This window comes from Seriola lalandi, unplaced genomic scaffold, assembly GCF_002814215.2.
Source record: "Seriola lalandi dorsalis isolate HSWRI2012SDOR001 ecotype SW California unplaced genomic scaffold, Sedor1 jcf7180002054264, whole genome shotgun sequence".
NCBI classification, from domain to species: Eukaryota; Metazoa; Chordata; class Actinopteri; order Carangiformes; family Carangidae; genus Seriola; species Seriola lalandi.
The window spans coordinates 153,255-171,053 of NW_019524817.1; the positions used below are offsets into that span (position 1 = coordinate 153,255).

The 17,799-nt window shown below is 41.2% G+C and overlaps 3 protein-coding genes across 3 annotated transcripts; 1 reads left to right on the forward strand and 2 right to left on the reverse strand.

The window, feature by feature from the left end:
• Nucleotides 1-999: 999 nt before the first annotated feature.
• On the reverse strand, nt 1,000-5,107 carry LOC111654243 (proteasome subunit alpha type-6-like). The gene is made up of 7 exons (XM_023405183.2): nt 4,768-5,107; nt 4,181-4,275; nt 3,431-3,512; nt 3,074-3,229; nt 2,544-2,722; nt 1,765-1,859; nt 1,000-1,404 (listed from the first exon to the last, which is right to left on the reverse strand). The coding sequence occupies exons 1-7, from the start codon at nt 4,841-4,843 to the stop codon at nt 1,347-1,349; spliced, it is 741 nt and encodes a 246-aa protein (XP_023260951.1). The 5' UTR covers nt 4,844-5,107; the 3' UTR covers nt 1,000-1,346.
• Nucleotides 5,108-5,156: 49 nt separating this feature from the next.
• LOC111654242 (inositol-tetrakisphosphate 1-kinase-like) lies at nt 5,157-10,936 on the forward strand. The gene is made up of 10 exons (XM_023405182.2): nt 5,157-5,423; nt 5,717-5,741; nt 7,775-7,897; nt 8,185-8,302; nt 8,388-8,489; nt 8,829-8,869; nt 9,009-9,174; nt 9,490-9,557; nt 9,769-9,931; nt 10,004-10,936. Exons 1-10 carry the CDS (start codon nt 5,341-5,343, stop codon nt 10,144-10,146), a joined length of 1,032 nt encoding a protein of 343 aa, XP_023260950.1. The 5' UTR covers nt 5,157-5,340; the 3' UTR covers nt 10,147-10,936.
• Nucleotides 10,937-11,039: 103 nt separating this feature from the next.
• LOC111654241 (uncharacterized) lies at nt 11,040-17,593 on the reverse strand. The gene is made up of 6 exons (XM_023405181.2): nt 17,510-17,593; nt 14,889-14,929; nt 14,720-14,789; nt 14,342-14,407; nt 13,172-14,208; nt 11,040-12,235 (listed from the first exon to the last, which is right to left on the reverse strand). Exons 1-6 carry the CDS (start codon nt 17,553-17,555, stop codon nt 12,167-12,169), a joined length of 1,329 nt encoding a protein of 442 aa, XP_023260949.1. The 5' UTR covers nt 17,556-17,593; the 3' UTR covers nt 11,040-12,166.
• Between the last annotated feature and the right edge of the window lie 206 nt (nt 17,594-17,799).

Consider the following 17,799-nt stretch of genomic DNA (forward strand, 5'->3'; position numbering starts at 1 on the left):
AGTCACGAGTGTAGCTTCACCCATCTATGTTTGCCCTGCAGGTAAGTAAGGATGGAAAAGCTTGTCTTAATGTTAAATATAATATTGTTGTAATATTGTTTTTAAATGTAATAAAAATTTAATGTGATGTAATGTCAACCCTGAAAATTAATCAAGCTCTGTGAGCATATCTAACTACAATGTGTGACCTTCTGGTTTTAATAAAAGAGAAGCAGACTCATGCTGCTGTTCTCTGTCATTTTTTGTGTTAATGTTTAACTGTGAATGTGTGTTTGTATGTGTGTGTGCCCATTCATCCGTACGCATTCAGACTGCCAGTAACATTCAATAATTGAAATGGACAGTGATCCGTATCCTCAGACTGGTCGCTGTGGTGGAAACTCAGAGCGACGGACGCGTCACTCTGAGCATAACATGTCATGCCAAGGTTGGCTGTCTGACACACACACACACACACACACACGCACGCAATCTCCGAGGACTCGGAAGTGCAATTGTTTACACAAGTCAAAATAGGTTTCCCTAAATAGAAAGGTACACACAGAAACTTAGCATTCTGTTATGAAATGCTCAGACGAAGTTAGAAGCAGGCACAACATTGCCATCTAGTGGTCATATAGAGACATAGAATAAATGCATGACAAACACCACATAGATGAAGACATGCCACATGCATTGCGGCATGATTGATTATTAATCAAAAAATATATAGAAATAGTGCTATTATTGCTGCTACTTCCACAAGAATATAATGTGGTGGAATAAATTGTAGATTCATCAGTCCTCATCCCATCCTCTAGACCAGACCTGCCACCAGCCAATAACAGATGCGGACCTCAGGTAATGTTATTACCTCACTGATGCCATCTGCTGTTCAACAAGGGGGATGTTGTTTAATCAGGACAGAATTTAGCAAAATCTGGGACATAAACTAAAAGTATTTATCCATTTCAGTTATTAAAGACTTTAATCTAAAGAAAAACAGCACAATGTTTCCAGTTACATTTTCTATTCTATTTTATTATGACAGTTGTTTCAAAAGGGGCTGACAATGACTCAGATGGACACTTTTATTGCAGTTTTACAAGGGTAGTGGTGGTTATACACATACAGTGTTAAATTAAGCTGTATGACAAATATTCTGTACACATCTTAGCAAAAGTAAAAGGTTGTAATAATCTGCAGATGGTTTAATGTGTCTGATCAGAATTTAAACATCACATTCCTACAGTATATTGAATTTAGAAAAAGCCCATTGGAAATATCTGGTACATCAGTATGAATCAGACCTACATCAGTTCCTTCTTCATCTGTGCATGGTCAACATGATGCTTATGAAGGCACCTTTACTCCCGTTCTGCTATGGCGACAAGGTGGGTTTCTATCTCTGCCTCCGACATCGTCCTACGGGACAGAGAAGATTTGATGGGATGATGACAGTAAAAAACCATAGGAAAAAAGCAAAAGCAAAGAGTGAACAGGGAGTGATGTAAGACAGATAACAGAACGAGAAAGTAAGCGCAAGTTAGATATGGCCACGTGAAGTCCTTCAAAATAAACTAATGTGTCAATCATCACGCATTAGCTCCTCTGAGACTAAGATACTGTATAAACAAAACAGTATGAGACTAAAAATATATATGCAAAAAGTCTCAATATACTCAAAGTTACACCTAAAGATAATTAGTTTAGTTATGATCGATATACAGTAAATCTCTTCTACAATTCCTGACTATTTGACAGGGCAAGAGTGACTCAAGTTACCTGAACTTAGGTTTGTCTTTGGTGACTATGCCGACCTCCAGCTCACTGGCCTTGAAGTCCATAGACAGGACAGAGCCTAGACAGGATATAGCCAACTGGAAACACAAGGGGGAGCATGGTTACAAGAGGGTGACCAGAAAACTACACTAGCATATTATAGAAACCACCGATAATTCAACAGGAGATGCTACAACAATGGAGTCACCCTGAACATGACTATATAAAATTCATGAAAAACATCCTCACAGATATCTGCTGAAATATTCACACTCTGATGAAGATAAAAGGACAAACAATTACATTCAACACTTAATAATTAAGATTCAACTTTAAAAAAGGTATTTAGACAATTCCAAGGTATCAAACATCATCAAGGATAATCAATGAAACACTAAAAGGAGAGTCAAGCAGTATGTTATAGACACAGTGACAGAAGTATGTAGATCATCTTATGAATAATGGGATGACATCCTCAGTAACAAATTAGAGTTCAAGTTCTCTGGTTAACCTACAAGTCTGACCACCAGCTACGTCCGTGGAGAAACATCTTCTAGAACAGCAAGTCACCTTTAACTTTCCCTATGATATATTTATCTTTTCTTTTATTATATTTAAAATATGTATAATGAGTGAGCAGATACCGATTCATTGTTTTGTTAAAGGACACTTCATTAAGACACAGAGCTGTTCTACGCTTCCTTGCACCAAAGATTTGTATCATACCAATAATTCATGACATGTCTTATTTACACAGCTCAATTCATTAGAGTTCAATCCACCTGCACTGTCCTGTCGAGTGTCAGTTCAGGCTTCTTCTTAAGTTTCTTCTCCAGGTAACTGTTGGCCTCCGTCTGCTTGACCCCGACTGCTGTGGCTCTGAAGCCACAGTAGTAGCCTGCCGGGTCACATTTATACAGGACAGGTCCCTGCTGGGGGTCAATAGCCACCAACATCATACCTGGGAGAAGAGAAGATGAGGAAGAGGAAGAGTGGGGGTGAGGCACAGTCAGAGAAAAGTGTAAGAAGATATGGAATAAATACAGGAAAATCTGCTGCAAGTCATTAAAGTGAGATTTCTCTAATATTCCCTGCACTCAGTGTATGTGAAGACATCCTTTAATGATTCCTTGCATGCTTACACGTCAGTATCTACTTTTTTTTTTTAAACTAAAACTGTACATTCAGAATGCAATACAAGGAAAAGAAGTTTATGGTAAAACTTCTGGAAAGAAAAATCAGAAAGAAAGAAAACTCAGATTTAACAATTATCAATCTTCTGCTGAAGAGCGAGATGGACAAGTTCACTCACAGCAGCCTAGTGGTCTCATCTCAGCATTTTGAGTGTAGACCTGAGAGATATCAGCCAACCGCCGACACAACACGTCTGCGGTGATGTCATAACCAAACTTGTATTTCCACTCTCCTGCTTCCACCCTCGCCCGGTGGACCTGAGAACGACTGTCCCCTGCACGAGACAGAAGAGGTGGGACCATTAAACACACAACATGTGGCTTTCTTTAAAAATAAATAAATTAATTAATATTAAATCAGATCTGTGTGTGTATATGTCCATGAGCAAATGTGATGAGTATCACAGTTACTTAGTAATGATGTGTTGTGTGTGTGTGTGTGTGTGTGTGTGTGTGTGTGTGTGTGGAATACATACCATTATGTCCAGTCATCACACAGCCAATGCGAGGGGTCAGTTTGAACATGTTGGTCACAGTGGTGGAGTCCAGCAGCTTGTCCTGCAGTTCAGAAACGTCACAGTCTCACATCCACCTTACAAAAATTACGTTGCGCTAACAAGCATGAATATTTCAGCATATATGAAAAAAAAATATTAACAGTCCTTAAAACAATATAATCAGAGGCAGCAATACACTTACCAGGGAACTATGGTATAGTTTAGTCTTTAATCTGATTAACTGACTGCAAAGGTATTGTATTTGCTAGTATAAATATCATATGCAAATCAGATACATGTGTTTTAGATGGGACCTGAAGTCTCCCTTAAAGCAAATTCCAATTTACATACAGTTTTGAATAAAAGTATTTGCCAACATCTTGCTATAAATGTAATGATGATGAATGAATCTTTACAACAAATAAATCAGGATCAACTTTGGGCATATTTAGGCTCCTAACATCATTGATTAGGATGATCAGACAGTGAAATAAAGAGGGAATGACCAAAACACAACATTTTTGATTTTGTTCTACCAAAATTAAATTAGTCTCTGGCTTGGTAATGTGAGTATTAGCATTATTACAGCAGTATCTTGTTCAGATATTTCTCTGTCAAGTCAGCAAAACACTGGAGTCATGACTCGGTCAGGCTTCCCTGTTTCCCTTCAACCCCCATCATCAGTATCCAAGCGAATGTCCGTGAGTGTATGTGTGTGTAATATCTTACAGGCACTTTCTTTTGTGTTATCACCACAACGCTGTCTGTCCCCCGGATCCCCACAGACGTCAGCCCGCCCTGGGAGATGGCTTTGAAGGCATACTCTGCAGGACAGCACATGTGACATATAGATGGAGGAAAATAAAATACAATACAAAATTTTAATGTAACAGCATATTTGCCCCTCCACTAACAAAACTTAAGTATAATTAAGATAAATTTACAAAAACATAATATGTGTGGCCCCAACACTAAAAGTAGGTACACAACATGCTAAACAAAGGTTGTTAACGAAATACACCACAACTTCACAAAACTTCAGTTTTCTACAGTGTAACTTTAGGTTTAAACTAACTTCAAGTTTGAAAAACAACTTTAGGCTTAAATATTAAAGAAGTGTGAAACCTTAGAGGCCAAATTTTGATGCTAACTGACAAGATAAGAGAAGCTAACCAGTTTAACTGCGTGATAAAGTTATTGTGGGGCTGTTTGAATGACTTGTTTCAATGGCGGGTCGTGTAATATTAGCAGTTTTCTGCTGTGCACTAACTATGCTCCAGGATCATCTTAAACACCGGAGAAAATATTTATCTTACCGACTTGGTAGAGACGGCCCTCCGGTGAAAATATAGTGATGTGTCGGTCGAAACCTGCGTTTGAACCGCGGGACATTTTTTTTTCCTCGGGGTGACCTCAGATGAACTTCACGGAGCTTGATGTATGTTTATATCTTTCGAAATAATCGACGTTTCTTTTCTTTTTCGAGGGTTAGTTGAGAGGAAACGGCATGCCCGTGCTGCTGAATGATAAGCAGAATAATGGAGCTACTTCCCTGAGACTTTTACTTTCTGTTTCAGTTGCTGCTCAGCCAGTGAGGTGCAGCTCCATGACCGGCCTCACTCCTCATAATTATCGGATGGCAACAATAAGGAAGTCAAGTGACTTTACCAGTTAGACTGGCCTTTTCCGTTTTCACCCGTGAGCGATTATTAACATTAATCTAGAGGACCACTTCTTAAAAAGACACTAAGGTTAGATTTAAAGACGTGCCAGCAGAGATATCAGGGGGAGGGTTGAATGGATAAGAGCGAGGCATCGATTCACACACCCCTCCCCGTCTCTGTCTTTGCTGTCATTTGTCTGCTGGTGGCCCCCGGACACACAGCCCAATGTCGGGCCGCAGAGTCGGCTTCTGTCTCAGCGATAAGAAACGCAGGAGGATGAACCTGGGCGCTTTTGCAGACTTCTGTGCGTAAGTTGACTTTGGACTTTTTAAAATTAATTTAGAGCCCTTGAGTATTATAGTTTTCTGGTAAATAAAAGGTGATTGGGGCTCCCAACAAAATGAGGAATATATTCATGTCATTTTATTTGAGCACAATACAGATTATCTAAATTAGGGAACGTTTGAGAATAACAGTTGTAAGAAGAGGTAACACCCTCACTCTTTATCAACAGCAATGAAAATCTGTCCATGTCGATTGCCAACTCCATTGTGTAAACCATCATTGTTAAAATATAAATATTTCAGTATTTTCCGTGCAGGGCCCATGGGGTGGAGGTGGTGGAGGTAAGTGTTTTTCCTTCACATATACCTAAAATCAATGATAGTGTCTGTGTGTGTGTGTGTGTGTGTTCCTGCCTCTCTGTGCGTGCATGAATATGTCTGAGAATGTATTCGTGTACATGCCATAACACCCACACACATAGCAAGATGTGTTTTCATTCAAGAGGTCTAACAAAGGTTTGTTAAAGAAGAGATAGTTAAAGTATGACAGCTGTGACAGTGGAAGGGAACAGTGTGCACCCGTAGACACACACACACGTGTCATGTGCATATGTCCACAACTTAAGTAATCCATGTCACAGCCACCTGCAGCCCCAAACAATGGCTGCCTGATTGTACCTGCTGAGACATTTCTCTGCACGTGGATATCTGTACAGGAGCATTGACGATTTCACCTTTCCCCACATTTTGTTTCTGTATATGTCATCAGAGTCAGATGCAAATATCACAAAAAAACAGCAAGGTTCACTTGGACAAATTAGATCATTGCAGCCTCTGTGCTGCATTTAATATTGTTGATTCATGAGTTCACAAAAATAAGCTGCTATGCAAAGAGTATTAATGTGAAAACTGCAGTGGTGTACATTGTGGTTGTGTACATTTTTAGGAGCAAGCAAAGAAGTTGAAAACCCCTTACCATAACTCAGTAGAAGCAGAGAGAGTCTGTGTGAAAGAACAGAAAAAACAAATATATTACAACAAAAATGTTATACTGTTATGGCCTTTTTATTTTGCCCGAAGTGGCATCATTTAGGGCAGTTACTTTAAATGTTTTCCTGGTACAAAAAACATGGTCTATAAAGTCATGCTCCATAAAATGTAAATGGTTAAAACATACAGCAAAGCAGCTCCCAGAAGAAAGCATGTCTCATTAAACAACAGGTGGCACTAATAAAATTAATTATGCTGTAGCCCATTTACTGTAGGCATGCCAGTAGACAGAGCCCTGCTGTTTTACAGAAAGAGGTATCATCAGTGTTATTACTTACACCTGTGTTTTTTCCTGCTAATACCAATCAAAATGTTTCTTTAATGGTAGACAATCCAAAAAATATTTTAATTAATTATAACAAGAGTTGGTTAATTAGTTGGCAATTTATGATAAGATCTAATAATAATAATAATAATCATCATCTATAATTGGTGGGTGGCAACACAGAAATGTAAATAAAAAACTCTTCACCCACAGGTTTTTGAAGAGCAGTTTTAATGCTAAGAGCGGGCCTCTTGCTGTCGCCATCTTGACTGTGCCCGACACAGGCTAACTCCTGGCTAATTCAAAAATGGGCAGATAGGTGGGACGTGTGGAGCCAAAACTTCGGTACATGCCGGTTTAAGGCAAGCATAGCTCCCGCTAGCATTGTTAGCACAGGTGGGCGTCCTACTAGAAGGCTAAGGCATTTGATGGCTAATTAGCTGGCTAACGGGCTAAGCTAACAAGCCAGGTATGGTGAGCACAGACACCGATACCTGCTAATTAGTGCCAACGTATAAATAAAAACAATACTAAAATATCACTCACCTCAAAATACGGGAGCACAGACTTCCTCGCGTTCTGTTAGTCAATTTACCGCAAAGCAAGCCATATTATTTGTCCGATATTTTCTTGAAAAGACTTCCAAAGACGCCATAAACAGGTTAAGAAGTCACGTTAGTGATTCGAATTAGCTGAAGTGACGCCGAGCTAACGGCTAACGGCTAACGGGCTGTGACGCACCCACCTGATATTTAAAGCGACCACGCCCTCAATTAATGCATAACTTTAAGTCTTGATAAACTTTAAATGGGTGAGTTATATAAAAAAAATTAGCTATAGAGACTTAAATTTTTTTGTAGATGTTTGTAACATGTTTATTTTTTATTTTTCTTCTGTAAAGTTGGCCATTTAAACATAAGTCTTTGGGGATTGACTCGCTTTCTGAGCCAGTCTTAAGTAGCTGTTGGAGGAAGTGCAGTTTTGGGCACTTCCGTGTTGGCTTCATTTTTCAGCACCTGAGGTTGGTGTACTGTAAAGGACTGCTCTTCTTCTGTGGCAGATTGACCTCACTCAGCCGCTGGTACCCCAGGGACCCTTCGACGTCATTGTTCACAAGCTGTCTGACGTCATCGTGGAGGCTGAGCACGACAGCCAATCGCAGCAGCTGCTTTCCAACTTCCAGGTAAGGCTGGAGAAGTAGGTCTTTTGCGGCTGTTGAGGGGGGATTGTTATTGCTGCTGCTGGCAGAGTCAAGACCGGATTACCAACTGGGCAAAAATGGAAAAAAATGTAATATAAGTAGAGTAATAAATATGTCTGTACATTCTGTTGTGAAGCCTTTTATATAAAGAAATGTTGACCGTTTATGCGCTATGGCTGAGCTGTACATGTTTGCTTGAGATTAGCAATTCAGTGCTTCAAATAGTCATGCTTAAAATGACAAGTGAAAGTGAAATTCCCCCCTTGCAGAGCTATGTGTCGACTCATCCCAGTACAGTTCTTCTGGACCCTCTGCCTGCAATGACCCAGCTCCTAGACCGCTTTGCTTCCTATAGGATCATGAGCAAGTTGCACAACTCACTCCGAGGTGAACTGTAGCTTCATAGTTTAATTACTGTAGTTTACTGCTGCTTCTAGATGTTAACAACAGCCTTTCCTATTCTATTTCACAGACTGGCGTATCTGCAGTCCTCCTTACCTAGAGATCCACAGTGCCAGTGACCTGTCATCCATCCAGCAGACTGTCATGGCCCAGGGCCTAAGCTTTCCTCTCAGTCAGTTTCCTCTCCTACTGAAGCCTTTCTCTTTCTTATTGCCCTCTTCTTATAAATGTATCTGTAAAGCACAATAATATACATTTAATTAGTGTTACATCAGCTCAGCTCCTAATGTAAGCTCTTAGCTTCTTATTGTCTATAAATGAAGCCTAAAAGCTCATCTGCTGCATTTTGAAAACTATTTAAACAGTATTTGTCAGATTTTTCAGGACTGGATTTGTGGTCAGGGGTGTTTTAATTCTCCAACATGTTGTCATCATCAATGTTTCTCTTACGTTTCTTGCTTTCTCATGACTTATGAGAGAATAACTTCCTCTTTTTCTCTGTTGACCCCAGTTTGCAAAACTAGAGTGGCACATGGCTCACTTTCCCATGAAGTAAGTGGTTTTATTTTTCCATTTTCACTTCATGACTCTGAACTCATGTTTGTTTGTTTGTTTGTTTGTTTCTGTCATTCACTGTTGTTTATCTGCTGTCTGTTCGCTCAGTGTCTGTGCAATCTCCTGTGTCCTGCAGATGTCTCTGATCTTCAGTGCAGGCAGTCTCACTGACATCCATCCTCCCTGTGTGCTGCAGAGCTTCGTCAACCACGGAGCTGTTCTGCACAAGGTCTTTGTGGTAGGAGACAAACACTTCTGCGTAGAAAGGCCCTCACTCAAGAACTTCCCCTCCGGTCCCTGTGGTCAGTCTGCACCCCACTAATGCACACATAAGATATTTCCTTTCCTTTCCTTTCCTTCTCTACCTTGTTCCCTCTTTTCCTTCCTTGTAGTGCCTCATACATCCTTTCCCTGCCTTGTCATTTTCTTCTCTTTCCTGCTTTGTCCTTTTCTTTTTGTCTTTCCTTTCCTTTCCTTTTCTATCTTTTCCTTTCTTGTCCTGTACTGCCATGTCCTGTTGTGTCTTTCCCTGTCTTATCTCATGCCACTGTGTTTCTCTTTGTTACCCAATTTTGCTCTTTGCATCCACTGTAGTGTTGGTTTCTCTCTGCCTCCAGACAGGAAAACCATCTTCTTCAACAGCCATCAGGTGTCCAAGCCAGAGTCAAGCTCTGATCTCACAGCTGTGAGTATTAAAAATGGCACTCGCACAAACACTCGCATTCCCTCAATCATTTTAGATAAAGACTACAGTGGAGCAACACTAGCACCAGATGGTCTGTGTCATCATGTAATGCGAAAATGTGATAAAAGCATTTTCAGTGGCTTTTAAATAGTTTCATATGAGGCTGAAATCCAGCCTAAAAATGTGTTTTTTTTAACTCCTGCTCTCCAAGCTGGACGAGCAGATGCCGTGCCTCCCTCCTCCCAGCTCCCAGGCCGTGGCCGCCCTGGTCAGAGAGCTCCGAGTTCAGCTGGGCATGGCCCTGTTCGGCGTGGACGTCATCCTCAACATTCACACGCACACCCTCACCGTCATCGACATCAACATCTTCCCAGGTACTGCAGCTGCACTCACACAAACACACACAGAGACACACTGATGTTCTGACACCCTCCTCTCTCCATCAGGGTACGAGGGAGTGCCCCAGTTTTTCTCCTCTCTGCTCAGCCACATTGAGTCAGTGTTGGACAAACAGACCTCTGTTTGCCCCCGGGCTACTAGCACTCCTAAGACAACACTGACCACAGGTGGTCCATCTGCTGCTCTTTAAGTTGCCTCAGGAGCAGAGCACAGATTGTGCAGTGCTTCATCAGCCTCCCAGGACAGATAAAAGTCACTGGTATAAGCTTTTTTACTGTCTTGTTGGGACCGAACTCAGCTGTTTTAAGACTTTGCTTCAATTCTAAGAAGTTATTTATTTGTAATTTGTAACATGGCTTGATTTTAAACTGTATCTCATGTCAATAACACTAATAATATTCTCTCTAATATTATTATTTAAGTGCCTCAATTTGCAAGTCCATAAACCAAACTGACGACACATAATGGTTTAATCCACTTTCCGTTTATTGATTGACAGGTAGCATAGAAGAAGATACAGCAGGCACAAAATACAGCACTCTGATTGGCCAGTAATATTACAAATGGTGTTTTTTTTTCCTGTTCTTTGAAATGTCCTCTATGCCCAATATGTCACCCGCCACCCCCCCCCACCCCTCACAGACATTTCCTATACATCTTTCTTGCTTGTTTGTAAGTTACATTATGTGGAAACATTTTGCTTCTATAGAAAAAGAAAACTACAGTACATTCATTTTTCATTTATTCTCAAGTGAACAAACAGCTCCTCTTTGGAATAGACAGCAACGAGCTCATCAGTGTTGACTGATTACGTGTCTTATTACTAATGTGTTTTCACAAGTTGACCGGCTACTTGCCAGTGTTCAAATACACAAATGTATTGTAAATCTTGGCTGTGTAGAAAAAAGAGAGATTATATTTGCTAGATGAGTACAATATGATGCACTTTGATTACATATTAAAATACATGAAATTATGAATTATTTGAGTAATTATTGCATTCATGTGTGCTGTAGTCTATATTGTGTTATTGCAGTTAAGTGGGCCTCCAGTGGTAACCCTGTTAATCCTGCACCATGTGCATTTCTACCCAGTGTCCTCTTGGGGGCGCTGTTACTTCATATTTCCTATGACCTTGGCTTACAGACCATGATATCTGATATTTACACAAATGACATGACAGCCATGAAAACTGTGAATTAACACGACTGAGCGTTTATAAATGTTATTGTCAGTGTTGCTGTTACCAAAGACAACAAAATGGCTTTAGTGTCTCCCTCTTCCCTCGGCTCTTCCTTGGCTTGTTAAGATAAGAGTGCAAAGCTGGCTGAGAACCTGAGGTGACACTTTTAGACCTTGTAAGCTCTAAGTACATCACGTCCTGTCGCCACACACTTACCGCGCGCGACAAACTTCTGTGTTTTGTTTCGTGTCACCCCGGTTCGTCACAAACAGTCTGGTTTTAACAGTGCATAAGCCAAATAAAACACAATCCTTGTTTCTACTTTATCATCAAAGAAATGAAGAGGAAATAATGACTTACTCCTGTGTAGAAATATCCGTAATATATATATATATCGTTAACAGTCAGAACAGCAGGAACAGCTTACACATAGTTATCAATTATTGCACAAAATATATATTGAAATACACATATTACTTATAGTAGAGAACACTGACTGCCAGTATTCGTGACTCAGATTTCAAAGATGATGGTGTTTGTGTGGTTGGCAATCCACAGTCAAAATTAACATGTGAATGAAAAGTGCTGAATGCTTTGCATCCAAGATGGCGGTTTACAACTGAAGTGAAATCACCTGCCTAACCTTACAAACAGCATTTACAGGTACAGAGACAGGGACACGAGTGATGGACACAACAGGCTTTCAGATTCTCCGGAAAACGCATCTCTTTTTCCTCAATACGCAAAAAAAAAAACATTCATGAGCATTGAGGAAACAGTGACACCTTTTTTTCTCCAGGTGATCTAGAAGCAGAAATGAAACAACAGTATGTACAGTTTCTACTACATTTACAGATTCACATCTGAGAATATTTCTCTGAGTGCTGATGGGATTTGAAGGCTGTTAAATGGAAAATGTGTGAGCTGAGTGTGTGACTTTGAATGCAACAAAGGGGTTTGTCAGTCTGGTGTGTGTGTGTGTGTGTGTGTGTGTGTGTGTGTGTGTGTGTGTGTGCAATCGTGTGTCTTATCCTCTGCGAAGCTCCCTCAGCTCTGCAGCGACTTTACGCAGCTCTGCTTCAATCTCCAGCAGCTCCTGTCGACAGGAAAAATGAGAATACATGAGACAGCGCACATGGTGACACTTTAGATCGTAACCACCTGATTACATTGTAAGTTTTTGATGTGTGGTACAAATTCAGTAGTTAAGAGTGTCACAGAAATAAATGTACTAAGTACTTTTTAACTACCTGGTACATAAAATATTTCCAAAAATCATAAAAACTCAGTGTCTCGCAATAATAACAATGGTTAATGTCAGAGAGCCTCCAAGACCCGTAACTATGAGAGTTCATTGTTGTTGGTGAATACCATGCTGGTTACACCAGGCCAATGAAACTCAGTCATGGATGTACATTTTGGAGTAATTATTATCATTAATATATTATTCAGCTTGATCCACAAGATTCTAGCTTCAGTTCAGAGCCACTCTCTGTTTATTGTGGTGATAGACTATACTGTGTAGATATAGCAGAATCAGTAATGCTACATATTAAAGCAACTATATTGGAATGGAAATTTACTTTAGCTACTGGTGCATTTGCAAAAAACGTCTGGAAAAAATGTGAAAGTGGAGAGAAAGAGAGAAAGTGCAGCAGGAGTCAAGCTCATAGGAAAAATCTCCAAGCTGACAGAATATTTCAAAACTTCAGAGCCAGCAAAACGACATCGATGAGGACACCTGCTTCCACAGGTCAGCTAGCAGGCTGCGTCTTCGGTAGTTAGAAACAATGACAGGCCCAAACTAATTAACGTTATCATGTGCAATTCCTGACAGCTGTGAGTTTGAGCTTTAACATTAGCTAATGCTAGGCTAACAAATGAAATGTTATCTATAACCATCCCACCCACACAGCCTCACTAGCTAACATTAGATATGACATTACAATAAAAAGTAGCTTCATATTTCTATGAAAAACACACACACACACACACACACTCAAACATTTACATATTTTTTGCACTAACTTACCTCCCCTTCGTCTTCTTCGGCGTCGCCCTCGTCATCGTCTTCCTCCTCTTGCCCCTCCTCATCTTCTCGGACGTACTCATCCTCATCTTCCTCATCCTCTCCATTTTCCTCCTCTTCTTCCTCATCCTTGTACCTTTCCCGCTCAAACTGCCGTGTGGCCTCATCACTCGCCTTCTCCATCACTCTCTTCTGCTGCGGCTCCTTCACCTCAGCCGCCACCGCCTCCTCCTTCTTCTTCACTTCATTCTCTGCTTTCTCGTCGGGCTCCTTTTCTCCTTCTCCCACCTTCTTTTCACTATTCTCCTTCACCGGCACTTCAGCCACCTTGTCCTCTTTTGTCCCGACCTGTGTCTCCTGCTCGTCCTCCTCCTGCACCCGCTTCATCTTCCTCACAAGTTCATCCAGCTCCTCCTGCTTCTCCTTCCTCTCCCTCTCCCTCTCCTGCTGTGGCTTATTCTTGCTGTCCTGTTCTTTGAGGAGCTCCTTCAGCTCCTTCTCCACCTTCTCCTTCTCCACCATCAGCTCCACCTCGTTCTTCCTCCTCTCCTCGATCCTCTGCTTCTCCATGTCCTCCACTGTTTCTCCTTCATTCTCTTTGTCTTTCTTTTCCTTCTTATCCTCCATCTCCTCCTCCTGCTCTGTTCCAGTGCTTTTCTGGATCTCCCTCTCCTTCACCGCCTCGTATCGCTTCTTTTTCAACTCTTTCAGCAGTTCTTTGAGCTCTTCATCGTTCCTCTCCTCCTTCCCTTTCTTGGTGATCTCTTCAGCCAACAGCTCCTCAAGCTCCTTGGCTCTCTCTTCTTCATCGTCGCTCCCTCTGTCTTCAATTCGTGGCCTCTCCATCACACTCTCTTTGGTGTCATCTCCCTCTGTCTTCTCTTCGTTCTTCTCCTCTGTCTTTTTCCCAAGACTGGTCATGTTTCTCTCCTCCTTCTCCTCCTCCTCTTCATCCCTCTGCTCGAAGTCGCTCTCGTCGTCAGCCAAGTTGTACTCGTACCGCTCCTTCTCCCTCCCGTCCTCGTGCTCCCTGTCTCTCTCTGCAACATTCAGATTGCAGTAGTCAGAGTTTCAGAGTGATGTGTGAAGAAATGCAGGGATGTGTGTGTGTGTGTGTGTGTGTGTGTGTGTGTGTGTGTGTGTGTGTGTGTGTGAATGTGAATTTGTGCATACCATCATCAGCCAACCTCTGCAGCTCCCTGAGCAAACCCTGGTGTCTTTGCACTTCATCAAGTTCCTCTGCAGAGAATGACAAGACACATTAACACTCAGATCATTAGACACATATACACAGTGATTAATAACTCTAACTAGCCCACAAATATTACGTGACAAAAGAAATGTGTTAGCACACTAATCACAGTTTAGAAAAAAAATTAAAAATGAATCAAATCAAAAATAAGACAAAAGATAAAAATCATCTTGTGATAGCTGAGTTGCATTAATGCTATTAAATTGATTTTTAATTTACAATTATATAAAACAGAGAAATTAGCAGATCTCACTTTCATACTGTGTGTTGTTTAGTTCAATGATAATTAGAGACGTCACCTGCCAGCTGTGGGCCACACTCCTGTTGTGACCCATCTTCATTCAGTGTCTCCTGAATAATACATTCAACCTGGAAGCACAGTACAAAAAAAAACACATAATTAGTGTCTGAGTAATTAAAAAAAAATATGCTTAATGATTAGGAAAATAAAAAGGACTTGTTTCTGACCTTTGCATCATTAAGGGGTGAGGATACTGGCCGGCTTCCCACTGATGCACAAAACAAGGAGAAGAGAGAAAATGAGTTTAATGGAGAATGTGCACCAAACTAACCAAAAGAGCATCAGAGGAGCTAGTTACTTAGCAGTGCTTATGCCCTATATGGGCGTGGGTGGAGCTGTTCCCTCATTAAGGTTAAGCACAGTTATCTTGGTAAAGCGACACAGCAAAGAAGCTTAAACCTCCTCGCTCTCTCTCCAGGATGCAGACATTCCCAAAGGCTTTATCTCACAGGTAGTTTCCCACCAGGGCTAAACCAGTCCCCAACCCCCGCCTGCCAGCAGACCATTAAAGGCACACTAAGCAGTGCCATCAGCACCTTTTCTCACGGAGATACATCGACTCTAACAAGGACCTAAATGTCAGTATAGATCACAATCCTTGTCGGCCCGAAGCCCACAACCTTTTCTTTTATTGTTATGTATCGGGCGGGAGGATTGGCTGAGGCACAAGATGTGATGCTGTTCAATCACTGCACATTAATTTACTCCTGAATCTAAATGTCAGGTGAATTTATCAAGTATTTCTATCATAAAACTGACTCACACAGCGGTAAATTGAATGACCAGTTTCAAAATCTATACTGCACAGACAATATATGATAAACTCCTCAATAGTAGATGTTGCAGATGCACAGCTACTCTTTATAATTCAGGTGCATGTGGTCATTTCACTGACACAACACATGCAGAAGCTGTAACTTTAATCTGACTCCTGCTCTGTGCTCTGCTCTGTGTCAGGACACAGCCAGATCAGAACAGATCAGAATCAATAGGACTAATTGATACCTTTGCCCAGTGGTGAACCCCCATACAGACACGTGAGCTGCCTACAGTTCAGCCCTGTAATGCTCTGCAAGCGCATGTGATGAAGAGTGTGTGTGTCTTTGTGTGTGTGTGTGTGTGTAATCCACACTGTGTCTAAGCTGGCACACCCCGGCCCCATAATTAACGCTGTGATCTGGCTCTGGTTTTTATTGGCTTGTCCTGCTGCCCAGGGTCAAACCAAACTCCATGCTAGAAATTAAGAAACCAAGAGCATCTGTGCAAGTCAACTGTGCTGCAGTTTGTTATTGGCCTCTAAAATGTTGCTTAGCCTAAAACCCTGGACCCCATCTGAGCTAGGAACATATGTGCCGTCTGTATAGGGGCCGAGGGATGAGTTCATAATGACTTTATAATGGCATTACCCTTCTTCTTTATGTTTTATGTATAATGTCATGTCTTTCACAATGCTTGTATTATGTTGTATTGAAGCTAAATGACAGATTCTGTGACCTTATTCCAATTTACCTTCCCTCACAAGACCAGAAAAAAACATCTTATACAAAGAAACATAAATTAAAGTTTTAGTGCAAAGAATGAGCTTGATAACACTGTAAAAATGTCACTGTCTCTATCTGCTTTTGAAAAAGATCTTAAAGCAGCAAATGTGTGTATCCTGAAAGGCTGGGGTCTTTACTCTCCTGAGCTACTATTTTTATTATTATTTTTTCTGTTATTTTTGATCTACCATTTATTGCTGATTGTGTATCTTGCCTATCAAATTGATAGATGGACTGATGGGTTAGATGTTTTGGACCATTTAGTTATTCTTTTTAGGCTTTTAGGTATTAAGATTTAGGTATTTTGCGGCTGAAATAGTATTTTGAACATCCAATGACTGAGATTATGTTTGTATACTGGTACCCTGTCTTTATTTCTGGTTTGTGTGAAATGAAATAAATGTAATGAAATGCAGTGGCATGTATTGGCACACTAATACTGTTATAACATATCACCTACAGATGCTGACGTGTGTGTAGTTACAGCTTTAGTTATACTATGTTAGGGTGAGGATTGGCCATTATTTCCTTCACATATACTGCGACAGATAAATAGCCTAGAACTTGCCCCCACAAACAGTTAAAGTCTCTATGTAGGTTAACCGCTGTGTTGCTGCGTAACACCACTGCAAACCTAATATTAACCCTATTTCCACACGCGCATCTCATTCTCACAGCCCGTGGGCAGCCTCACTTATTTTAACCTATTATTTACGCGGTTTTCACAGTTACTGCCGCGTGTCACATATGTGCGCTGTTTCCGCTCACCGGTGCGCAGCTTTCATTCGCAGTGTGTGTTGGACTCAATGAGGCAAATGTGTTTCTGTGTGTGTGAAATCTGGAGACAGCACAGTCAGACAAACAGAAAGGTGGGCGCACAACAAATTATGTAACAGCGCTTCTGTTTAGCCTATTAGTCTAAACCCCTGAGGCTGTCGCCATTATTGGCACACACCTCAAGCCTGCGCAATAAACTGTTATTAAAATGTATTTTGTCTCGTGTTTTTTTTTTTTTTTTTTGCATTAAGCTGATTTTATACCGGTAAATAGGCTCGAAGAAGAATAAAGGCTACAGCTGAGGCAGCAGTGTGTGAAAGATGAGGCTCGTCTCCGGCGCAGCCTGCTGAGAGCGACACTCTGCGTTTTGTACCATCAATTCACACCAAGCGCCCACAATACATACACACACACACGCACAGACATACACACACACACATAGCTGTGTAATGAACGTGATGGATGCTTACCTCCGACAGCAGCCCAAAGAAAAACTGCGGTTATCAGAATTCCCATAGGATCCGAAAAGTGAAGCTCCTGCAGGAGATAACCTTGAAATAACGGGCTGGAGCTTCTTCACACACCCGCCGAGCGAGGTGGAGCCGAGCCGGGGAGGACAACCGTGTGTGTGTGTGTGTGTGTCAGGTGACTGAGACCAGATCAAAGCCCAAACCCTATTATGGATGTCAGGTGGTTGTTGTGTACTTACAGTATATGAACACAATGTTTTTGAACGTTTAATCAAACACTGTGTATCTCA